At 40.9% G+C, this 25,602-nt stretch overlaps 1 protein-coding gene across 3 annotated transcripts; it reads left to right on the top strand.

Annotated features, from left to right (window-relative positions):
• Positions 1 to 1,485: 1,485 nt before the first annotated feature.
• Positions 1,486 to 25,171, top strand: tcf3a (transcription factor 3a). 3 transcript variants are annotated; one of them, XM_047588403.1, is made up of 20 exons: positions 1,486 to 2,051; positions 5,235 to 5,331; positions 5,661 to 5,733; positions 10,826 to 10,899; positions 12,216 to 12,291; positions 12,944 to 12,984; positions 13,327 to 13,462; positions 13,888 to 13,937; positions 15,287 to 15,383; positions 15,720 to 15,856; positions 15,983 to 16,133; positions 16,241 to 16,296; positions 16,415 to 16,493; positions 18,627 to 18,703; positions 18,815 to 18,985; positions 19,137 to 19,233; positions 19,344 to 19,476; positions 21,790 to 22,025; positions 22,427 to 22,573; positions 22,685 to 25,171. In XM_047588403.1, the coding sequence occupies exons 2-19, from the start codon at positions 5,278 to 5,280 to the stop codon at positions 22,564 to 22,566; spliced, it is 1,878 nt and encodes a 625-aa protein (XP_047444359.1). In that variant the 5' UTR covers positions 1,486 to 2,051; positions 5,235 to 5,277; the 3' UTR covers positions 22,567 to 22,573; positions 22,685 to 25,171. The 3 variants fall into 3 exon arrangements, with proteins under 3 accessions (XP_047444359.1, XP_047444360.1, XP_047444358.1); XM_047588402.1 differs by lacking the exon at positions 21,790 to 22,025 and adding an exon at positions 20,146 to 20,384 and having other exon boundaries at positions 1,490 to 2,051; XM_047588404.1 differs by lacking the exons at positions 22,427 to 22,573; positions 22,685 to 25,171 and adding an exon at positions 20,146 to 20,384 and having other exon boundaries at positions 1,488 to 2,051; positions 21,790 to 21,963.
• Positions 25,172 to 25,602: the final 431 nt, after the last annotated feature.

The following is a 25,602-nucleotide window of genomic DNA, read 5'->3' on the forward strand; positions in this document are numbered from 1 at the left end:
TGGGGGTAACCCACTTACAAAGCCTTCGAGCTTGCATGTAGAAGAAGAGAGAGCCCAGGAAAGAGTGGGTGGAGAAGAGGGAACACACTTTGGGGTTAGGAAAATGGAGTTCCACTCTAAATATAGCCTTTGTTTCTGTCTTGCACCCTGCCACGCAACCTTGATGTTGTTTTGCCTCAATCCCGTTCGTCCTACTTTTCAAAAGGCAACAAACCAAACAATGTTTGATGTTTTGTGTAGAGCACCGTGATACGATCGCTTCCACGTGAAAACACACGCCACCTTTCCCCAGGTGTGCTGCAGGAGCTTGACGTCGGATCTGTGACATGGAACTAGTTTTGTCATAATGAGGCTGATGTGCTCACTCTCACTGAATGCTCCTTGCGCTGGTGCACGGATCTGGGGCCGAGTCGTACCCTAAACTCACTGAAGTGCGTCTGCCTTTAACAATGCGAGTCTAAGAATAGACTGTTTTTCTTGTGGCTAAGCAAACAATTCTGTGGCAAATCTTTATGTTTTTAGTTTCAGGGGGGAAAAAAGGAGAAGACATATTCTCTGAATGAAAACTGCATGTGTGTGTATTCTGCAATTAGGCTTTTATAAAGGCAAAGCTTTTGATGATAGTTTAGTTCTAAAAGGATAGCATGATAACCAGTCCCCTTGTTAATCACATACAGGTGTGCGCTTGGGTTGCATATGTGCAATGCATGCTGTGCATGTGTGTGTGTGTGTGAACCACAAAGTGGATGGCTGTGTTTTCTCGTAAAGGCCGGCACAGATGTTACTTAGGTTATTTTCCCTTGAACCAGTTGGGGTTTTCTAGAAAAGGTCTCATAACAAATGTGGCATAAACCTGCAGTCTGCTTCATATAACCACCAAGGTACAGCTCTATCAGCCACCAGCAAGAGCCAGGCCATTTTTGAGAGTCAGACACAGTCTTAGGCTGCAGAATTTTGATTTCTGTTTGACAAAAGGAAGTAGCCCCGCCACCGCTTTTCTCGACCACTTTTGCACTTTTCCACATGAAAGGATGCAATTTTTCACCTCCTCACTAAGCGGAAGCAGTGAAGGTAATGCACACAAGATAATAATGATTATCTTATTATTATCTATTATCTGGTTTCTTGTGATGACTGTAGTTTGATCATGGTTTTATTTGCAGCAAGGTCACCTCTTATCTGGTGCCTGTGGCCATGAACTCAAACCAATGGCCAATTAAGAGAAAGTTTCTTGCAATATTATCCCTGTTTGACGCAGATGAACACGGACTCTCTGGCATTTTTTGCAGCTCTCATACAATGTTTGACACATTAAAATGCCAAAAAGAGAGAGAAAAAAAAAACATAGGCAAAGTGCGCCTGCCCTAAAGGTTGACGTTGAACCCATATGGCCGTCCCACATGCCAATCACATTTTCGTCGCATCCCATTGGTCCTCCCCCAGATATTATCGCTCCATCTACCACTGCTCCAGTCTGTAGGGCTTTCCGCTGTCCTCATCCGCCACTCGACATAGATCCCCGCAAATTGCTGCTCGGAACCTTGTATTTTTCGTTCGCGACTGAGAAACGGTGACATTTTGTGCATTTTGCGACAATCGCCACAACAGCACGGAATCTGTCGACACATGCTCCGGTCGCTTTCCTCGTTTTAGTTGAAATTGGACACCGCTGATGTCTCAGCGTCCATGTCCTCCCGTAGGCTGTGCTGCGGAGTGATATTCCATTGGAACCGACAATGTGGAGGCTGTTAAAATGTCTACTTGGAAAATGAAATGGTTACAGTTTCTCTAAAAAAAGGAAACGGAGTAACATAAGAGTTATGGTTCGTGCGAAAGCCGTGTTTTCAGCTGCGTGACGAAGATAGCAGTGAGACGAAGCGTCAGAGGAGCGGCTCGTATTTTTTTTTTATTTTTTTTTTTTTTTGTCTTTGCTCATCTTCACCAAGCCCTCAGTCCGGACCACGGGGGGAAGGATCCTATCCCTAACTTTGTTTTTCTCTCTTCGCCAGTCCTTCGTTTCTCCCCGTTGGATGCCACACTACTGATTCCAGGTAAATGCGGTTGAATTCATAAGCAGCACATGCACGTCAAATGGTAGTTGTTTGTCACGTTGTTAGCGCAGTAATAATCAAGTTTTTAGCGCCTCGCTTCAAGTTGGACGGAGTGCCACCGCCGGGAAGAGCGGGGTGTTGGATTTTCGTCCCTTCGGCCTCGGCGAGCTTGCAGTGTTATTACTGAGTATTAGTAGCTTGTGTGTGATGGGAAAGACTTCTTTGTTCACTTCAATGGGCTACAGCGTTACGGCACATTAGCATATTAGCAGAGTGAGTTATCTCCCCCGGGATGGTGATGTGTGTTACTGTGTCTGTAGCCTTAGCATGTGTGTTTATATATGAACGTCTCTGAACGTTAGCCATGTAACGGCTGTTTATATTTCTTTACAACGTTACCGGCCGGAGATAAAAAGGCCGATGTATTTCCCCTCCTCTTAACATCTAATTTCACCAATATAGCCTACGTCACCGTAAAGTAGGCGCAAATCTATAATTTGTGCAGTTGTATGAGGATATATTGTTAAAATAGCCTGACTTTGCTACAATTTTTAACCCCCCCTCACTCAACGTTTTTTTTTTTTCCTTCCCATAACAAACAACCAATGATGCTGGAGCTAAAAGTCTTTATTTCATCATCACACATAGGCTTAAACACTTTTTGACAATTACTTTAAAAATACACGGGCCTTCGTTTTTTATTTATTTGCGTTTTGACCACTCAACTGAAACTTTGTTGGCCCGAGTCTTTTGTTTTCATCGGCGTCTCATTTTGCTGCTCGACGTGAGGCAGCAGGCAACAGGTTTTTTTAGGGTCCTTTTAAACGTCCCGCAGGATTTTAAATCCGCAGACAGGCCATTAAAACGCAGGATGTCGGTCACAGCCTGCCAGGTATGAGCTGCTCTCAAGCTTTTTTTTTTTTTTTTTTTTTTTTTTTGCCGTGAAACTTTTCTCCAAACGCGCAGGCCAAAGGTGGGGGGTGTTCAAGACAAGCAACTTCCATTTGTTAGGAGGGGCCAAGCACTTATCCCCCATTTTGACCTCAGCTCTCTCTGAGGCAGAATTTTTTTAAGTATTTGCAGTTATCCTTTTTAGATAATAGCACCCTTTTTTTTTTAAATTGTGTTTTGTTATTAGCTGTCGTGACACTAATTCACAAGGCATTTACGCCAGGCTCAATCCAGCGTTTGCATCCTTACATAGGTTCAAAACGGGCTAGAGTTAACGTTTTATTTTTATCACTATGTATTTTTACCAGTGTGCCATTTTTTTTACTAGATTTTTCACAAAGTAAAAATAGCACAACTGTAATTTGTATTTGTCATTGGGTGCACTAGAGAATAGAAATGCATTCTGCTGTAACAGTGCCTTCATGCCTGTTATAATAATCTGTGTATATTGAACCAGCGAAGGAAAGGTTGTGATTAAACTCTGAGCATTTTTGCAGGATGTAGTTTTGTGGCGCTGTAAAACGGGATTGAAGTAAACGCAGTGTTTCCGTTATTTAGACTGGCTCGCGGACTAAAAGGGGGGTTGTCAAAATAATAGGAACACCGGTACAACCCAGTGCAACTCAGTAGTACTACAAAACACAGCCTCACGCATGAGAACACACCTAAATCTCTCGCTGTTATTTTAAACAAATGCGCAATACTATAACCTGAAGCTAAGCATTAGTGCAGGACTGTTACATTGGAATGCATTTGTTTTCACAACTGGGCTTAATTAACTGACAAGTGAATAGTTAAAATGATACAGCTTTCCCATTTTCCAGTGTGTTCGTTTAGAGTAAAAGCAAACATTGTGTCATGCCATCGAAGTGATCAGGTGTTGATTCAGTGTTGTACTCATTTTGGGGTTACAGTTAATAGTTAGTGTTTTTTAATTGTGTAAATTGTCCAAATATGTCACCAATGGCCTTTCATAACATTGTTGGTGATAATCACGTGTTCCCTTCTTGAAAAGATTTCAACGTTTGTCTTTTTTTTTTGGTGATTGGACATGATTTAAGAGATCAATAGATGCTCCAGAAATTCTGAAAATATTGCTTTCCTTATTATTCGATTACCTTGTAGAGATGTAATGGAAAAATACCATAAGCATGCACAGCGACACGGATTTAAAACGCTACGTATTACGTAAAGCATCACGTCTCAAAATAACAATGTTATATTCCTAACTTCATAAGCTGAGGGAGAAAGTGGCCCTGGCTCGCAGCAGCTGAAAGAAATGTAATGTATATTTGTTTTACGGCACCACTCTCTGAATAAACACCGGATTTAAGTGGTGTTTTTATTGCAACTGATGCTGGTTTGCCCACTTCACGAAAAAATCATGCTTTTTAAAGATTAAAGTTTTTCCGCACACAGCCTGCATTTGCTTTGATATAAGCCAGTTTATACATTGCTTATTTTAGAGTCCGGCGTGTCATGTTATCACTCTGTAAATTTCTGTGAAAAGAGCTGTTTGAGCAAGTTGGTTTTTGAGGTGGTGGAGCAGCTTGAGCCCTGGGCCTGTCTAACAACCAGTACACTGTGGCCTGTGGCTGAACCATGGTCACCCACGTTAGATGTGGGCAACCAAGGAAACTCTTAGAACTGGTTGAATTCATCATTATTTGGCCAGTATGCTGCTTGTTATAGGCGAGGATGCGCCAGTTGAAAATGTAATTCACTCTTATGACGTACGTATACTGTGAGCTGTTCAATTTTGCAGCCTGAATAACATTCTCTGGATAGCAGAGTGGTGGTGTAGGTGATATTTGTGTTATATCTTTTGCAAATTAACTTAGATGGCTTAAAATATTTAACGTAAAGCATTACTACTATGTAGGAATAGGGGAGATCTATGTCATATGGCGTTTGCATCTGTAGATTTTGTTTAGTGTTTGAAAAAAAAAACGAAGCCAGATTTTAATTACTTTTTCCTCATTGCTTTTTTCTTTTTTTTTGTAGTAGTACAAGTAAACCAGTAATTAACTCTTGTGTTGTTAATTATATCTCCATAAATAGTATTTATATATTTGTACCCTATCATTCTTCTAATTTTGATTAGATATTGTATAAAAGACTAATAGTCGTACTAAAAATAGTGTCACGTTATCAAAAACTGAGCTACTGTTCACAATAGCACTATCTTGAAAAGACAATATAAACTCCAACTCTCTTGACCTCTTTTTGTAGTCGCTTGCTGAGACTGAAAGGGCCAAGTGAATAGCAGCAGAGAATGGCTGCAGTGGAAACGGACAAGGAGCTCAACGACTTGCTGGACTTTAGCGCGGTAAGATTTCTTGAATTTCTCTAGTAAACCTCAGAGTACTTTGCCTTTGTTGCATGGTTGTCAAGTACTTAATTTTAATGGCATCTATGGTTGCAGCACAGACACCAGCCACATGTTTTTATGAGGGTGTTGTTGATGTTGTTGTTTTGCCACTTTCACATTGATAATCATTCATGCTTAGATTGCTTCCTGCGCATAGCTGTTGGTTAAATATGGTTGGGGAAATTATCACTTAATATGCCTTTGCACAAATGTGGAGGCTACAAGTAAAAAATAATCGTAGATTTAATTCAAGTTGTTGGTTCACAGTTCAATTCCTCTCATTTCAGATGTTTGAGCCTCCAGTTTCAAATGGTAAGAACCGGCCGACTACGCTGGCCAGCAGTCAGTTTGGAGGTTCAGGTAAGACCCACCAAAAACCTTTTGCCTTTACTAATTTACATGTGTTTCTTTTATGAAGATATAGTTAGATATATTAAAAAAAAACACACAATTTCTTTCCTCCCATTTAAAGCAGGTGAGAAATAGTGACTTTGTCCTTACAGTGGAAAAGCCAGTGTGTGGTTTTCTCATGTCTCGCCATTGTTCCTGTTGCCCTCTTCTTCTCATGAATTGGGTTTCAGATTATTGGATAAAACCTCTGGAATGATTGCCAGCTTATTTTATGTTATGCAGATCAAGCGTCATCTCCCCTACGCTTCCTCATCCTCGCTTTGCAGGTGTCCCTTCCCTCACCTTCTCAGCTGTTGCCATTCAATCACTTAAGGACAAAGGCAGAGGGTGGGGGTTGTGGGAACAGCCCAATTAATCTCCTCTGCTTATTCTGTGAAAAAGTGTATTCCCTCGTCCCGCAATCTCGCACCCTACTTTTCTCCTCCTCATAACTCATTTTCACCTGCAGCTATTATCCATCCTAATCTTCAGCTTTACCTGTCCCAAGCCTCGCAGTCAGTTTTAAGACGAGCACATGGCTTACTTTCAGCAAACAGCCTCAGAAATACTTAGCATCCTTCATTTTGTTCTATTAATGGTACCTTTATAAAACTGTCATATACTGTACATTTTAAACACGTGTCCAACTCCGTTCCTACTGTACCAAATCTACTTGTTCCACATGAGCGTTCCCCCGCCGTCCTTGTATTTCTGGAAGTGCAGTACGTCTTTCAGCTGGCAATAGAAACGAAACAGGATATTCAAGGCTAAGATGAAAGAACAAGGCATTCAGTGGCTGGGTGGGGTACGGGGGGCTCTATTTCATCTATTCACTTGAGGGCCACTTACACGTTCTTTTGTATTGGCAAGGTGTGTGCTTACAAAAGAGAGACCTAGATGTTATCAATCCAACGGCTGCTCATGGCATCGTTCTTCAGGCGCCCAAAACGCATTCAGTGAATTTCAACAATCTTCCTACTCAAGATCTTACTCCGGTGCGCGGAAGAATACAAGTTGTGCTGTCAACATCTACTTCTGTTCATTCATGCTCTCGGTATATTCTGAGCGTGTTTAGTCATACTGGATGATACATGATGATACATTTGGAGAGTGAAGTAGATTTGGAGGCATGTTCGTAGTAATGTAAAATGTTTCTTAGAAAACTCATCATTGTCTCAGTCTATTTTGCGAAGCTGGGTATATCTGGGTATAGCATCAGGACTGGAAGAAGGGAATAGTTTTCCAAAGTTCTAAAATATGCCCAACAATATCTTGAAATAATTATTTGTCCTTTTTGCGCCTGAAGCCTTGTCCATTGTAGCCATTTGCTCATCAACCATCTCTTTTTAGATGACAGTTGGTTGCTAGTGGACGTTTCAGGCTCCGGTTGTCTTGGTAACTCTCTTGTATATTTCCCACCCCAAATGTTTCTGAGTGAAAGAAGCGGAACATAAAGTGACATTATGGACTGCCAAGAACTAGCTCTTCTTGCCATAACCGCTCTCTATTTGGAAAGGAAATACTGTTAACGACGCTTCTGCTCCATCTGGGTTCACCTGACTCTCCAAGTCCACAATCAGCGCAGCGAATTTGGATGTAGGAACCAGAGTCATAAATATTTTTCCGACCAGTAAACCTTTATTGAACTCTGCGTTTGTGTCTTATGTCAATCACCTGTATCAGCTGCTCCCATTGGTAGTTTCCTCAATTCCGTCAAAGTTGAGATTTGCTCACCTTTGTGTCGACAAACCCTTTTCATCTATTGTTGCTAAAGCTAAATATATATTTTTTTAAATTTCATGTGTGTTCACGTGAAAGCCTGTTTAGAAAGAAAGTCTGTTATCTAAAGTATAAAACCATTCATCTAGCACAGAGCCATACTACATGCTACATATATGTGTAGTATGGTGGCTTAAGGAGTATTTAAGATGAAAACGCATCAGAGCTTACTGTTCAGACTCGTCTGAGTGTGTGCCTTTTCATGCAGCTGCTACATGTTTTTCTTATAGAGCCAGTTAGACGCCTTTCTCTGAGTATGGTTGAGGTTTTGGGTATGTGGAGATTTAACATGTGTGGCTGTGGGGAGCCCTTCCTTTGAGAGCTTTCAGTGATGATGATATGTTGGCTCTGGTCTTACCTCTCTTCAGTCTCTTTCACTACACGTTTTTCAGCGCACTTTCATTTTTTGGTACGAGGAAACTGAAAATCCTAGCATGTATTTTTAACTTTTGGTAAGGGTAGAAATGCAGAAGGGAGGAGAGAAAAAATTTGCATGAAATGTTGTCAAACAGACGTGTAAGGGAATTTTAGAAGCCAAAGGATGTTGAAGTAGATTTGCCGTTTAAAGCAGTCGTAGGGAGGGAGATTTTCAAATGTTATTCAAGCTGTGCTATGTTAGTGAGTTGGGGTCACATTGTGTTGGCTTTGAGAAGTCTCTGGTGACTCACAGGTTACAACAGCCAGACTCGTGTTATTGTACATTGTTCAGTATTTCATTAACAGTGTTGACTCTCTTGAGATTTTATCTGACATCATGCTTTGTGTCTCTGTGACTCACTTTGCCAAGGGAAGGAAGAAGTTGTGTAGACAAACAACACAATCGGTTATAGGTGCCTGGGGCAGTGTTCCTGTAAAAACGAAGACATGTCTGCAAGTTTGGTCAATGTATGTGCCTGGGTTTTGCTCATGAAGCTTATGACTCAGGCTGGCTGTCTGTTTCCAGTATCTCTTCCTGTGTAATTATAGACTAGCCATGCTTAAAGGGGCGTTGCATGCTGGGAGGAGAAGTGCATTGGGGTTCTCCAGAGAATTTGTCTGATGTTACTCACCCTTCTCTTTATTTTCTCTTTCCACTTGTGGTAGGTAGTCTGTCTGAATCGTGCCTACTCATGTTTTTTTCATCACTGTGGCCCTTCTCATTGTGTTAATGAAAAATTGTTCCGTTAAAAGAGACTTAATTCATTGTGTTTCATTTCTTTGTAGAAATGTAATTTGGTGTCGTGTTCTTTGTCATTTTTTGAGTTGTTTTCAGTATCACATTTCAGTCACATCATCTCCTCAAATAAAGCTGCAGCCGAACCGATCCAAACACGTGTGGTCTGTAAATTGGTGCTGTTGCACTGTTTTAAAGAATACGGTCTGTGCGTTGTTGGTGAGATGCCTCTCGGTGATGCGTTCAGTCGTGTGCTTATTTGGATGAGTGCTTGTGAAGAAAGCTGCACTTGGCCCATTTTAACAGGAGCTGTACTGATGATGTGTAACACCACATTATGAAACTATGGAAATGGATGTAAATAGTATGGAGGAGTAATGTGGTTTAAAAAAAAACACACACACACACACACACACACAAAACAACGTAACTCATAACTCAACTCAGAACATAGTCTGAATGCTAGTCAGAAACAAGAAACTTGGTCTGTGGAATAGTCTGTGTGAATAGTCATAGTCTGTGGAACCAAAACATCTGTTTCTGTTGAACTACGCCTAGGTGGATCTTAGGCCCTTCCAGTAATTATCATATAAAAGACGTAGTGTCTCCTTTGGCCTCATTAAAGTGATTTTGATAACATCTCTTTTAAATAATACCATTTTAAACATTTTCATAATTTTATCAATGTACATCAGGCTGTCCCTCAGACAAGTTAACGTCAGTGTGGGTGTATATAGCTTAAGCCTCCATCATAACACTGTAAAAGATTAAAATGAAGTGTGTCATTCTCCAATCTATCATTTTAATTATGTGGTTGAAGCACAATTAATTTGTGTTTCATTTGTGTTTGTATTTGCTTATTATCAGTTAATTAGAGTATATTTGACTTAATTTACAGTAGTAATTATTCAGTAAGACCTCTCATTTAATATTTCTGTGTACTCTCTCGTACCATAAGAATATATCCATATGTTAATTTATTTTTCATCATATTATCCTTTGATCCCAGTATATTTGTACATGTGTCACAAAGAGCCTGGGAAAAAAGGGTTTGTCAAGTCGGTTTTATGAAACATGTACCCAATTGTTTTCAGTGAAAGAGGCCCATTTAAATTAAATTTAATTTTAATATTCTGAATAAATTTAACTTTTCTTTTCCTCTTGTTAGTTAACATGTCAGAAAACACACTTAACAATGACTAGCAAACCTTGAATTGAGGCCTTTTCTCTTCTGGAGCTTGGGTACTGATGACTTACAGAAGATACAAATGTTTCATGCATTTTCTTTATCATGTTTGATTGACACGGAGAATGACAGTCAGCCATAGAGAGGCTATAAGACATTGTCTGCTTCATCTCTTATTCTGCGAGTGTCGTGCGTATAGATCACTGTTGTCACGGCAATCTAGCAGCTCTCAGCGCTGTGGACCCATCATTCTGTTCTACTGCTGATCCTGTCATGATTCTAGCCCGCCTCCACCCCCATCCCCTCTCCCCCTCCGCTTTTTAATTAGACAACAAAACAAAAATATGAATATTCATAGAGCAGAGCTTCATTAATATGCACAATTATGCAAATCAGCATGCAATTAAGCTTCAGCTTTCCCCCAGAGATGCTATTTTGCAGTACAAGAGGAGATTGAGAGAAAGGGGACGGGCAAGAATTTCTGCTTCACCAATCCTTAAAATCACACGTTTACCTCTTTGAAAGCTGCAGTGCTCTGGCCAGGGATAACGCGTGTCAGCTATGTCAGATTGAGATTGCGTTAAGGCAAACTTGTAGTCCAAATGTGAGAGTGAATGACTGTTGCCATGGAAAATGTAAAGGAGTGGAGTGGGAGAATGAAGAATGTCGAGGATGATTCTGGGAGCCTCATACTGGGTGTTAATTATTCAAACTTCCTACAGCTCATATCCACGCTATGTGACAGCACTGTCACTATGCTGTCTCTCTGCGCTGTGAAGTGAAGCTCTTCAATGGAGGTTACTTTGAGCAGCCTGAAAAACCTGTATTAAAGCAGGTCACCATTCTCTCAAGCTAGACGTTTCCTGCAAAGCCGAGGCATAAATCTGCGTTAAGAAAATGTTATGTAGCGCTTAATTGCAATAACGCAATTCTTCGTCTTCCAGGTATAGATGAGAGGAGTGGGTCCGGTCCCTGGGGATCAGGAGAACAGAACAGTCCACCTTTCAACCAGGGAAGGGTACGGTTTATTCTAACTTTCTACATTAAAACCAGACCTGCAGATGTCATGCTGTTGAACAGATGTCACGTTGTTGCTGTTGAACAGTATGTGCACCTTTCACACACATTGTCTGCCAATAGCATGAAAAGGTATTCTACACTAGACATTGTTTGCCTTGGTTACATTCCGATGACTCCTAAGACCAAACAGAGAATTTAGGTATGTATGCACTAGAAAATGGTCATTATGCAACACTGTGATGATTGTCTTTACAGAGGTCTTATCAATAGGCTGCTTGGGTTGTATGTCATTGGGTAATGTTAGTTCATCTGTTTTATTTTTAGCGTAACATTGGTCCTGGGTTACTCACCAAAGTCAGCCATGTTTCTTCCTAAATTCTTAAGAGATACAATTCCAGGAAAAACTGTACGCGACTTTATTGTCACAGCTTGTATAAAAACAAATCAAACAACTTGCTCTTTATAGTCAAATTATGTACTGGCTACAAATTGGAGGAATCCCATAGTTAATTCTTTGTCACATCTTAATTGAAATGAATTGGGTGATTGGCACTCGAAATATGGTGCAAATTTTAACTTAATATTCCAAGAATCTGCAAAAGGAAATGAATATTTTCTAGTCACGTACCAGTAATACAGAAAAAGATAGTGAGATACACAGTGAGATAAAACAAGATGCCAAGAAAATCTCAGTGGAATTCCATGTGGTAAATTTGATGGAATTTTTTATATTTATGTTCGGTATTTATTTCAGGAAGGCTCCTTCTTAGTTCTTATGTGATGTTTTCGTCTCTTGTTATTCTTTGTCTCTGCAGTGAAGCAGAAACTCAAGTGATGCTTTGCACTTCAGATTTCTTTTCAGCCAATTATGGAGACATGTTGTCGAATGTTTTGTACATTTAGTTCCTTTTTTTACTGGTATTTATACGCTGAGCTGGTATTTATACATTGAGCTGACAATTCCCATATAAACCATTTGATGGAAACCAATAAATGAGAGAAATGACCGTCCGGCCATATTTAAAAAAATTTCACACACGAACACATTTTTTATGCAAAGTAAGAATAATTTGTGCTTGTGTTTCATAGTATAGTATCCTATAGTAAATCCAGCTACTGAAGAATTCCACTCTTCCATCCCAAAACAGCTGTTCTTAAAACTAGGTCTGGCACAGGGCCTCATGTCCAAGATAGATAACGTCTATTGGCCTGTTCACATGAACACCGAAGAGTTTATTTTCTTACATAGTTGCTTTGGTCTATATTTATTTGATCGTATTTATGTCTCCGTGGATTGTGCTTTATTTCCCTCAGAGTTATGGAGAAGAACGTCTTTACAGTGAGCAAGAGGGCATGCCTTCTGCCCCCATGTATGGATCAGGGATTGTGGGTAAGAATTTTTAAATTGAACCGAGCTGTTGAAGCATATACACCACAACTTTCACATCATCTTTTTTTACCAACCAAAGAGAATCGGGGAAATTTGGGGCCTGTGTTGGTAGTAACAGGGCGTGATGATAGAAGAACATAGACTGAAGTACACAAGTTTATATCAATGGGCAGTGTGACTGAATCCGAACAATGAGGTGTTTGTTTGGGAGAGCAGCCATTCATAGATTAGACACTAATGTACCAGTTTAGGGGAAACCACATTTATGGAAGAAGGGACTAGGGTAATCAGGGAGGATGTGGAGGAGGGGTTTGTTTGTGTGTTCAGTGTGGGAGGGGTTGGGGGTATAAAGGGCACCCATGCACAAACAAGGCTCTCCCTTGGGATTACAGTGGCCTATAGCTCTCCTCTGTTTAACTGTCAGAGGAGGGGGCAGAAGTTGGGCACTATTGCCCCTAAACCATTTATAATGGGCCAATTTGTTGTGTTTTTGCTGTCCACAGCCATAAATACCACACATCATCCTATATAGTCACATAACAGATGGGAGGCACCCAGTGGAGAATCATCAGATCTTAATTTAATGTTGACGTAGCAGCCCAAATTTCATGATGACAACCTGATTTTACAATATATTCCTCTCTCATAACAGGGAAGCCTGAACGAGGACCATACTCATCATTTGGATCACAGGTGAAATATTAACCTTAACATTTTGACGTGCCTGTAAAAATGGCAAATGTACTTATTTCATGTCCTTTACAAATGCAGAATTCAGATGAACAAACGGCTAAAAGAATCCAACCTGTGTCCTGTGTCAATGTATCAGTAATTCAGTTTGTCAATTTTATACATTTAAATCAATATCTATTTAGTCTCAATATTGAGCCTTGTATGTATTTATTGCAGTGTCACACGTCTTCTTGGTCATTTTTTTTGTTTCTTGACCAATGTTGATTCCTGTCTTTACGTTTAACAATCTGTTTTTGAGCTTGTGCTTCTTCTTTCTGTTTTCTTCTTTGACCCTTTCTGTAGCCGGGCTTCATGCCCAGTGAGATGCCCATGCCCAGTCCTGATGCCCTCTCCCCGTCTGGCGTGAAGTCCAGCTCCCAGTTTTATACTTCCTATGAGGGGAGCAACCCTCGCAGGAGACCCTCACAGGACCCTGTTGGTAAGATTACAAATCATTCTTTCAGTCGCAGTGTTGAAAAGTCAAAAGAAAAATCTTTCGTCAAGCAGTTTCCTTTGTTCTGTTTTATATTTAAGTTTGTGACATCAGTTCTCCTGCTGTGGTTTTCATTTTTTTTAAGGTTTTAGGTCTCTACAATCTCTAAACAGTCTCACTTCTTCTTTTTAAGAGAAAGAAAAAACATTGAGTTCTCAATAAGGATAGCCATTTAATATCATCAGCCTGATTACCTTTTGATTAGGCATTAATGAGCAGTCACAAAGACGGATGGACACATTTGTTCAGTAGGACTTCAGAAGGAAGGTGGCTGCATACGAGAGTCTCTTTGTTGATAATTGTAACGTTGATATAAGTTCTTTTTAGTGTAAGCAGACTTACATGGTTTCCTTCTGTGTCCCTCCCCGCAGAATCACAGCCAAAAAAGATCAGGAAGGTGCCCCCTGGCCTACCCTCCTCTGTGAGTACTAACATCCAGAAATGCTTCACCTCTGTAATGCGTCTCAGGCCTTGCGTTTGGGCCAAGGGAGCCCATGTTTTTATGTTTTACACCCCTTTTCACATTCCATTTGGCATCTGAAGCCTATCCCTGGCTTGCAGAGCAGCATAATAGCTGCAGTACATACACGTCCAACTCGTACAGCTGTGCATCTGCAACACCAAAGTAAAAAAAAAAAAAAAAGAAAAAAGAAAAGCAGTGGGGGGAAAAAGCCACTCATTCACCCAGTCACTCATTTGCAGTATGTATTTATAGTGTGTTGTATTTGTGGGCCTTTTACTTTATGGCCACATTTCTTTCCCTCTGCCAAGAATACTCGTTAGATCCCTAAAGAGAAGTCATACTGGGGTTTGATGGTTCCTACTCCTCCTCATTTTTTTCCCTCCCACTCTCGCTCTCTGGGCACCTTATTTCCTTATTTTTTTTCTATCCACCCACCCCCACCCTCTCCCCCACTACCTCACACCACCCCCCCCCCCCCTCTCTCTTTCCCCCTCCACCACCATGAACAACAGCCCTCCCCTTTCTCTCTCTCTCCCTCCCCCATCCCTCTATCCCAGCTGCCAGTGGAGTTGGCTGCCATCCAGGATTCGGCAGATGGTTCAGTAATTAGGAGTGCATCTCTCCGTTCCCTCTTCTCTTCTCCACTCCTTTTCCTCTCCTTTTTCTCAGTTTGATCAAATTACAGAAGAAAACTTTAGTCCATTTGGATTTGACTTTTTTAGACACAGTTTGGTTGTTGATTGTCAGCTAGAATAGTACCGACTGAGAAAGATACGGTGGTTCAGAACAGTAGCTTCTTTATACCCATTCTGACATATACCGAATGTAACTGCAGCTCCTATTATATGGTCACGTCTTACTTTGTTAGAGTGATTGAATTCTGTGCCTGTTCACCATTCTCAGCATGATAATATGTGAAATGAAAATCTCACTGAAATGTTAGACACTAACAGCTCACAGCACAGCAAACTGCTCTCTGCTTGAATCTGCAGAAATGTTGCAATAGTCTGTTTATTCACTTACGTAGTAAAATCGGATTGTAAATATAGATTCCATCTTGGGAAGAAAACCATAATTTTAAGAGATGTGTTAAATCACATATGTTCTGTTGTTGGTTTGAAATTTTTTATCGATCAGGCCTGGATACTACTTCTATACATTTACTATACATATACTATACATTTCTTGTATACGCTACGCAAGTCCAAAGGATCCAAAGAAAAGTTTGACGCAAAGGCACCGCATGCCATTGTTGTAAGATCTTTGTTTCGTTGTATAGGTAATTGACTCATCTATTTTTTGTGTAGGTTTATGCACCAGCCTCTGGAGAGGATTTTCACCGGGACAATGCTGGTTACTCAGCCCCAAAGCCAGGAAACGTCTACTCACAGTTCTACATGCAAGGTCAGTTGACACAAGGTTTCCCTTCAGAATCTCCCCTTGTTTATTATGTCGAGTTGTTTAGCTCAGTCTGACCAAGGCAATTGAAATAAATTCTTGTCTGTGAAAGGATGAATCACACTTCATGGGTGTCCAGATTTACCGTAGCTGCTGTGGTTGTATGTTAAGTGAAAAATCTGGTATGGCTGGGACTTGAGTGGTGCATCATGGCTGAATGAAGTCATCACAGTAATGTGACATGTCTCATATGTAGCCTTCATTGTCTTCTCATCTCCCGTGGCTGGTTATCTCCCTGCTCTTTCTTGCTCTCCCCCTCCTCCGCTGGATGTCCCCTGACAGAAGGCCTCCACCCGCCCTCCGATCCGTGGGGCTCTGCCGGGTCGATGGTTCAGCCTGGTTATTCTGCCATGCTGGGCAACTCTCCTCATCTGAACCAGCATGGTCCCTTCACTGCCATCAACCCCCAAGACAGACTGGTGAGCTCTGCCTTCACACTCAACGCTTCTTGACAACATCAACAAACACGCATTTGACCAATGCATCACTGAAGGCTTTTTTTTTTTTTCAAGTTCTCATTTCAAATGATTGTCTTTGCTTCTAAGAAGCGGCAGCCACTGCCCCTCTCCCCTCAAAACTACCCCCTGCATGGCAGTGAAGTGAACGGGGCTCATCCTGCTGGCTTCCACTCTGGTTCTAACAGCTTTGGTGTCCCCAGCCACACACCCCCGATGACTGGGTCCGAAACCATCATGGGTAAAATCCTTCTTCAAGATTTTTGCTGAATATGTTTTCTTCCAAGATTGTCACAAGATTTTGAACTGTTAATCTAACTGAAATTCATCATTTTCTGTTTTTTCAAGCCAATCGGGCCCCTGTACCTGGTAGTTCGGGTGAGATTGGAAAAGCACTGGCCTCTGTAAGTAGTAATAAAATACTGTAAATATTAGTCTGTACATGATTGTCTTTATGTACCACAATAAATATAATTAAATATGTTCCATGTTAAATTCAAACAAAAACATATCTGTGTGCAGATCTATCCCTCAGACCCAAACAGCAACACTTTCCCTCCGTCTCCTTCCACTCCATCTGGCTCTCCTCAGGCTGTATCAGGTGAGTGAATAGCTGTAGTCATTTTTTCCCCAACGCCTCAAGGTCAGCTGGCCATTTAGTGTTTAGTGTTGTTTGTTCAACCCAGAGTCTTTCCTGTGTTTTTCAGTGAGGGGGTGATAAAGTATTTGAAAAATCTATTGTTTTCAGTCTGACTAAGTAAAGTTGGGAGTGGCAATGTAGCTCCATCTATTGGGTTTAAAGTGGAAGTAAAACATAACATTATAATTTTATATTCTATATCTTTCTTATGTGTTAACGCCACCCCAATGAGTATTGTCATTTAAGTATATAGCTTCAGTTTACATAAATAGATCTGTTCGACTCGGGTGATGTTGAGTTCCCAAATACCAGTCTAATTAGATTCATTGATGGGGGTAAGAGAAAACCTTTTTCTATAATTGTTTTTTTTTTCCCCCCTGGGTCAATGAGTCCGCTCAAACTTTCTTGTGCTGGCACTGTACAAACATAGTACGGAGATAAGTTTGGCATGCAAGACTATCTTGACATAGGTCATCTGATTTGGCTCCAACTTAGTTGTAAGAAGTGTGTCACCTATTCTCCCAACGCCTGCCAAGTTTCAAAGGATTCTAAATGTCTCTATTTAAACGTCTTTCATTGTTTTGTTTTTTGTTTTTCTTTTTTTTAAACCTTGCAGCAATTTTAAAATCTGCACAAACAGTGATATTTTCTCTGGGCTTGCTGTAAATATAGTGATATGCATCCACACACTTAACCTTCACTTGATCTTTCACACACGCACACACACACACACACACACACACACACACACACCCCACCCAAATATAACTTATGAGAGAGGAAGGGAAAATACAGTAAAAATAAAAAGAGGGTGGAGTCATTTCCCTATTTGTCCCTGCATTGAGTCCATGTGTGAGCTCATCACACACTTACTACGTCAGATACTGCTGCCTCAAGATTGGATCGTTACCACAGTAATGAAATTGTTAAATATAAAACATGAAATATTTTCTACTTAAATTTGGATTGATGTCCAGGTAAATCCATGTGAAATCATTTGCAACATCTTTTACTGAGTGTTTTACGCTCATACACAGCTTTGAAAAGATTTTAGGCAAATATGAAATTATGCAAATCGATAACTCAAAAGAAATGTTGTGAGTAGTTGTCTGTTAATATGGTAAAAAGAACTGTAAACCAGATCAATGTGCGATGTGACCACCTTCTTAAATGATTGCAGTTCTCATCACAAACACATTTTTAGTGTATTTTACTGGCAGGTTGTTTCGGTGTCTCGGGAGAATTTTCCAAAGTTGCGTTTAGGCTGTTTCTCCCGGTTATCCCAGAGTGACTCAGTGGTGTTGATGTTGGGCTCTCTGGGTGCTAAACCGTCTGCCGTCTAGGACTCTTTGTTCTCCTTGTGGCTGAAGATGATTCTTTGTGACTCTTGTTTGGGGTCATTTTCATCCTGTGTAATGAGTCTGGTAAAGATCAAGCCAAATTCTCAGCTCCGTCCGCATAATGCCTGCAGACACTCATTTGTTGCGCTCGTCAGCTATTGAACAAACAGACTGCTTCGCTGCTTTCTGTTTGAGCCAAATAATACATTTTTTAACTTCCAGACTTCCAAAGTCCAGAACACAATTGTCAAACAGGATTGTTTTCTGCAGCTTTTTGGCTTCTTTAAAGACCACTGCTGACCAGACGTCTCCAGACTGTAGATGGGTGTAACTGGGTCCCAGTGGTGATGCCGGGTCTGGATGTCCTGTTGTTTGCTTTTAAAGAGGCTCAAGCTTGAGTGTGTTGTGTGTGACAGCCCTTACCAGACCACTGAGTGTTCAGACCTCAACCTCGTACATCTACAAACATCTTTCTGTTGAAAAATGAATGCAGGGTGACCATGTTGTGTCTTGTTGGTATGTTCACTCTGCTGAGGTTTAGAATATTTCCTTGAAATTGTCCTTTCTTCTAGAACCTTAGTCTCACCAGCTGCTTCTGTTTCAGTGGATGACGTTGGTTCAATGTGCAGAATCATTAGCACATCAGATACAGTAACATCAGTTGCATCAGTCAGTCAGAGTTGGAAACACAAACCTCACCATTTGCTTTCGCGGACTAATCTAGTGCAAATTTTCCTCTTTTCCTTTTGTCAAGGCTCTGCATCCCAGTGGACCCGGTCCTCTGGCCAGGCTACACCTTCACCCAACTTTGAGGGTGGAATTCAGTCTTTGGTGAGTCGGTTGGTCTCTCATTTTTTTTTTATGAGCATGATCAGAGAGCTACACTCATTCATCATCGCCTTGTTTTGTCGTTCATTGTTCTTTCTTCGTTCTTTGTTGCAGAGTAAAATGGAGGACCGTCTGGAGGAAGCCATTAATGTCCTTCAGCGTCACGCCAGTGGACATGGGGGGCCAGGACTCGCTGAAATGCACAGTCTACTCTCTTCTGGCTTGGGGTTACCGTCGGCCTTCAACAGTGCAGCACTTGGGCTGGCGAGTCGTATGTCTGGACTGGTGAGCTTTATGAATAGTGGAGTGGATAAGCCTTGTACAAACAACTTAATAAAGTCTGAGCTTTCATATTAAGTAAAAGTAAACAGTGAGAGTGGAATTACCTGTTTCGCTGCACTTATGTCAGTTCAATTATAAACTTGTTCTCCTAAAGGTGTCCGGTCACCATGAAGACTCTGTCGGTCTGCCCTCTAGTGGAGGACTTTTGCACCATGGGCCGGCGTCAGGCTCTCAACCTGAAGGCTTTTCAGGTGAAGATGTGTTTATTTTTTTATTTTGTAGAACTAAAAGAATAGTAATAGTTGAGTTTTTGTGTTCTATCAAATTTCAATGCCTTTGTTTCAAAACTCTGTGTATGTAGGCCAGCCAGGTAACGCAAGTCGCTCCAGTGCTGCTGCGATCAAACGAGAGGACAAGGAGGACGATGAGAACTGCTCCCTTACAGACAAGTCAGAAGACGAGAGAAAAGACATGAAGGCCCACCTTCGAACAAGGTGCCCAAAATCTTTTTAAATCATACATGTTTTAATTAATGCATAATAGTTCCTGTACATGTCATCCTGAACTGTAATTAGTGTCAGGAAATTATAATATAATATAATATCTATTTCATAAATACACATATTGCTCTAAATCTTAACTTAATAGATGTTGCTGTTCAGGCTTAATATAAAAAGGTGCTTTAGATTTATTTTTATTTATTTATTTATGTGTTTTTACATTAAAAGTTACTTGTAATAGCTCCTATGGTATCACCTCATCACCATCCTTTTGTTTGATAGATACCTTTTATTGAATTATTGTTTCATCTGTGTTTTTAAAATGACTTTGTTAAATTAAAGTGAAAATGGAAATACAGGGTTAAAGACAAAGTATCACAATTCTATCACCAGATTGTCCTCTAGTTCAGGGCAAAGACTTACCTAGGGAGCATTTCCTTTTTAGTAAGTATAGTTTAAATTTATCAAATCTTCAACTGTGGTGGAAATGCTGTAGATTCAGTTCCTGTGTGAGTTCCAAGGGCCCTAATTCCCCCCATTGTCACATTAATCTCTTCAAATTAGTCTGTGTGGTTGTTAATTTTAGAAGATTGGGGCAAACTGTACACACACCAAGTGAACTGTACCCATACTGTTGTTTCCTTCCCTCCTCATCTTCACTAGTCTGGATGATGAGGAAGACGATGAAGATCTACCAGTGGAGATTAAGGTTGAGCGGGAGAAAGTGCGAAGGATGGCGAACAACGCCCGCGAACGTCTACGTGTTCGGGACATCAACGAGGCTTTTAAGGAGCTGGGCCGCATGGTCCAGCTCCATATGAGCAATGAGAAACCACAAACCAAATTGATCATACTGCAACAGGCCGTTAACGTTATACTCAACCTGGAGCAGCAAGTCCGAGGTCAGTGGGTGTCCAGGGAGGAAGGAAGTGGAGGGGAAGGGCCTCTTTACAAAATAAAACTCCCACACAGTTTACGGCTTCTGCCGTGTCCTACTATTCAGATCTTTGATGTGAATTAAGCGTAATACTCTTTGCAGTCCAATTACATCGGTATGTTAACTTTACCTTTGTAGTATGGGTGATTTTTACTTTGTGCAGTCTGTCCTAAAATGGTGACGAACACGGGATGATAAGGAAGTTAAGCTGTGTGGCTGTTTTAAGATATGCCCATTCTCCAGTTCATCTTAAAGCATCTGGTAACACATACAGGACTGCTGTTTGTTCCAAAGCGCTACATGTCGCCTCACTTACAACTAGCTGCCTGATTCCACTGTGAAAATGCCTACATGTCTGTCTGCCTCATCTTTGGACTCGATTAACTCCTTTATAAGTCCTCATTTGCCTTTCTCGCTGTTGGCTCATTATTCTTTTATTATACTATGAACCTGTTTTAATTTCAAATACCTCGTTTCCGATGTCTGTATTACAACCTTCTGCTCATAGCGTACTTTATTGCTTAAAAGCAGAGCTTCCTGTCGTCCTCTGTGTATTAACATGCCTTCATCTGTGTAGCGGCGTCTTTGTGCTGCATGTTCCAGCCTTTTAAGCCTTCAAATTTGCAGTCCTGTATTCAAGCAGTCCATTTCATCATTCAATCCCCCCCCGTCCTCTTCGTTTTCCTTTTACAGATTACAACAGCGACCTACTCTTCCTGACATTCAGATAAATACATCTGCTAGTGATGTATTTAATGTGAAGCCTCCAGTCTCTCCCGTGTTCTCTCTGTGCCTTTTTTCTGTGTTTCTGCATTTGGCAGAGGGTGTTGCTTCCTCTCTTTCTCTCTCCCTCTCTTACTTTCTGTCTCACTTGTCGTAACTTCTCCCATTCTGCTGGACAGTCACCATATCCCCTCAACTTCCATCCTGGACCCAAATGACCAATGAAAATATGTTGGTTTGTATAGAGTTACATTTCTAGACCTGGTCGTGCTGGTTGGTTCAGCATTGGGCTTCCTCCGCCCAGACCATTTCAAATTTGACTAGATGAGAATGTGCCGTTCATTTAAACTTTGTCATATGAGAAAATAAAAACAACACTCCTGCGCCTATTCTCCTGCGACACAGCCCCGCTCCACTGAGATCCTCTTAGCGATTGAAGTTTGCATCAACACTGATGTATTCAACATGTCAGATATTTTAAGAACAAGGATTCTGACTGGAACATGTAAGAAACTGAGTGCAATATTATTGATTTGAACCAGTGTAACTGCAGCTTTAGTGAGAACATGTAGGCCAGGTTCAGTTAGGGTTGTGGTTTGGGTTTGTTAATCAGCCCCTCCAACCCCCGCTTCTCCTCCTGGCTACAGCCTTGTGTCTGTGACTGATGAGAACCTGACCGCTGAGGAGAAGGAGCAGAGGGAGCGCGAGCGCCGCCTTGCTAACAACGCTAGGGAGAGAGTACGAGTTCGTGACATTAACGAAGCCTTCAGAGAGCTGGGCAGAATGTGTCAGGTCCACCTGCAGAGCGACAAGGCCCAGACCAAGCTTGTCATCCTGCAACAGGCCGTCCAGGTCATACTAGGCCTGGAGAAGCAGGTGCGAGGTAGGTCAGCAAATACAAGAAGATCTGATCCAACAGCCAGTCAACTGGTAACCTGGACAAAGGTTACCAGTCGTTCACCCATAGGAAATTCTCTTCCATTCCTATTTACTTTGTAGCATCCATTCTGGCTTTCTATTTGCCTTTATCCCTAAAGAAAAAGGAGAACAGGAGGAAGTATATCCCTGCTTTACTGCCAAACACCTGCAGCTGTCACTCTGCTTTTCATTCTCCTGTCTTGCTTCTCCTTTTTCTTGCGTTAGCCCTCTTCTACAACCTGCCCTCTTGTATGTTCATAACTCTCCAACCCTTTGTTATCTTTAAGGATTTGGTATTTTTCTATTGTCACATTTTTGGTTTGCTGATGTTTTTAATGTCTCACTTTTGTTTTTTTTTTTTCCAAGAGCGTAATTTGAACCCAAAGGCTGCCTGCCTCAAGAGGAGAGAGGAGGAGAAAGTGTCGGGCGTGGACCCCCAGATGCAGCTCGGGGGAGGTCACCCCGCTCTAGGAGGCGATGGACACAACCCTGTGAGCCATATGTAATTCTCAGGTCAGTCAACAGAATCTGTGCGACGGCGTTTGTGATCTCATGTTGTGATCAGCATTGTTTTAATCTTATTTTGTGGAGAGATGTTAATTACCTTTTTCCTTCTTTCTCCAGTTCCTGTTGATTGTACAGCCCTTAGAACACGTGGCCTTAATCTATCATTGTCATGCATCTCAGTGTGTGTCAATCAACTTTTGGAAAACACACGCACACACACCTCATTACTGACAAAGCAGGTGGCCACATTCCTGACGACGAAAACAACAAGCACACTGATACAAAAAGAGAAGGAAGATTTATTGATCAGTACCTTGAAACGAGGACGCTGGTCTGCAGACGTTGGGAATTGGACATAAGGAACTTCTTATGATGATGTTTTTGTAAGACATTTTAAAAAAAAATTGCTTTACATGTTGGGAGCAAAACTTGTTTGGATCAAATAACACTTTTGGATCAATTGCTCATGTGGGCAAAGGTAGGATTTGTATCGTTGGATAATTATTGGCATTCCCATCAGAAAAGGAGGTCTTACATTCTTCAAGAGGGAGGATTGATTTTATGATTGAACAACCCGTTTGATCATGTCCAAAACAAGCCTAATGCATAGTGTTTGGTTAGACAACAACCATCATATAATGACTGAAGTACAGAGGGAAGGTTTGGAGACATCCAGCCATTGTCCGGGCAGTCAGACAGCTGACTCCTACTTTTTGAAATGCTGGTAATTCAGGCTGTATTTCTTACATTTATTGCAGTGGTTGAGTTGGTGCCACGGTCACTGACTCACACGTGTAGTGGGTTAGTTTTTTTGCTTCTTTGTAATCGTGGATCTCAGTCTTACCTCTCAAAGTCCTGTACATCTGTTATTGTCACTGCCATGCAAGTGGAATGGAAAGACTGCTGGAGAGAGACCCACCACGGACTCGAGCATGACTCATCCAGGATCCACAGTGATGTTGAAATGAAACGCACACGCCGACACCCCGACCCCCCAGGAGGCTGTCGTCGGACTCAGTTTGCTCTGAGTCTCAGCCGTGTGGTCAGTGACTCAGATACAGCCAGATCCAATCATACATAAAGACGCTGTTACAGCACAGTGAACTTAATTCATAAGTCTCAGAACAATTTGTATTGAAGTAAATGACTTTCGCTAGCAGACGGATATAACCGAGTATTGAAAGGGATCACGAGTGTTAACTGCTACCTTTTGGAGAATTTACTCTTTTGCCATTGACTGACTTGTTTTGGTTGCTCTGTGTTGAGCGTTTGGTGTTTTTTGTTGACCCCACCCCACCACCCCCCACCCCTTTTGAACAATTTCAGAGCCTGTTATAAGGATCTTCCTTTTGTAGAATGGATTTATTGTTGCTTTTTTTTTATTTTGTTTTTTACTTTGTAAGATAGTTGTAAGAGTTTTGTTCTTGTTTCTTTTTGTTTACATTGTTTAAATGTAAGACGAATTCAGCTTAGATTCCAGGAACAAAGTGAGGTGTTTTATTTGGTGCCAGGTGCTCAGAAATGTTAGAAATGACTAAATTCTCTGGCTGTAACATCACATGTTGTGATATTTTGGTCTTTTTTGAAATTCATCGCTGTTTCAACACAAACCTGTCGGGCCAGATATAATTGGATTGTTCTGGTGGTTCAGGTATTCTTACATTGATTGAATTGAATGAAATGTTTTTTTTCTTTAGCACACCCCCTCTCTCCTTTCCCTGATGTCCAGCTATGATGGGCTGGTTGATTAGTTTGAGGAAGAGGCAGGAGGCGCGGTCTGCACAATCTGCAACATAATTCACTGTTTCATGATGACGTGAAGCATAAACCGAATCAACAAGGGTGGCCTTAGTCACTTTCCTGACTATGGGAGTTTTGATAATGGTTACTTACCAGTGCCTGAATACTTCTCTGCTACATGGTGGATGATGTTGCATTTAAGGATTTTTGGTTGTATCTTTTATAATACAGATGTGTAAAAGCATATATACTTCAGTAACATCTGTCAGTGTCTCAGAAAATGAAGAATTATGCTCTGTGACGCCGACCGCTTCAGTGTGTGTCATGAGATATAAGTTGACTAATAACAACTTTGATGCTGAAAACTGTACTTAAAATCTTTTATTTTCTGATTTTGTTAAATATAATTTAGTTCCATTGCGCATCGCTACATATGTACAGCTGTATGATATGTCCTTATCAGCTTCATCGTCGTCAGCTGATATCGATATGTAACAGTATTTATCATTTAATCACAAATGTTGCCCAGTGGACTGGCCCCTAATATCATATTCTCTATTCTAGCTTTTCCCCAGGAAAAAAAGGTCTCTCTCTGATATGAAACATTTCTACTGAAGACTTTTATTTCTGTACATGAAAGATATGTCTGCAGTAACCTTGTATCAAAACATGCACCTGAAAGTTTTTGTTCTGTCCTCCATGACAGGCGATCTCTGTCTTCACACATGTTTGGGGACAACATCTATGTAGGCTATGTCCTCAAAGTGCCTCCAGTTTCCTATTTTTTATATATAAAGTAGATATCAAGAACTGTTGTGTATATAACAGTAATGTAGCAATAAATGTGCCATTTTTAATAACAAACCCACCTTTTGTGGTGTCTTTTTTTTTCACAGGATGAAATGAGGATCTACTTAAATGTCCTCTTTAAATGTGTTAACATTTGTATAAAATAACAGGAAAAAAATGTGTGTGATATGATTTCTCTGTTTACAAATGGAGTACCTGCTCTGAAGACATGTCTTTTTATTTCTGTTATTTAATTCCTGGTTTGGTTCCTGGTTATTTAGTTCCTGTCTCCTACATTGTGAGGAAGCCTGTTCTCAAATGTTATTCAGTGTATTCCTCAAATTTGTAGATAATATTTTTTTTTTCTTCTTCTTTAATGGGCCAAAGAGGCCTTCCCAAATAATTGTCCCAAATTCTACGTCAGATTTTCTGTGTTCAGACAAACTTGACACCTTAAAACAGTATTTTTTGCGCTCAGAACTGCGAAGCTCAGGCATTAAAAGTAA

Source organism: Mugil cephalus, chromosome 7 (assembly GCF_022458985.1).
Source record: "Mugil cephalus isolate CIBA_MC_2020 chromosome 7, CIBA_Mcephalus_1.1, whole genome shotgun sequence".
Lineage (NCBI taxonomy): Eukaryota > Metazoa > Chordata > Actinopteri > Mugiliformes > Mugilidae > Mugil > Mugil cephalus.

Bases quoted from the DNA above. Each gene is read 5' to 3' on its own strand.
- tcf3a (XM_047588402.1), top strand. From the start codon at position 5,278: ATGGCTGCAGTGGAAACGGACAAGGAGCTCAACGACTTGCTGGACTTT. The intron at 12,292-12,943 runs GTAAGAATTTTT...CTCTCATAACAG, and splicing joins GTATGGATCAGGGATTGTGG to GGAAGCCTGAACGAGGACCA. The intron at 15,384-15,719 runs GTCAGTTGACAC...GTCCCCTGACAG, and splicing joins CTCACAGTTCTACATGCAAG to AAGGCCTCCACCCGCCCTCC.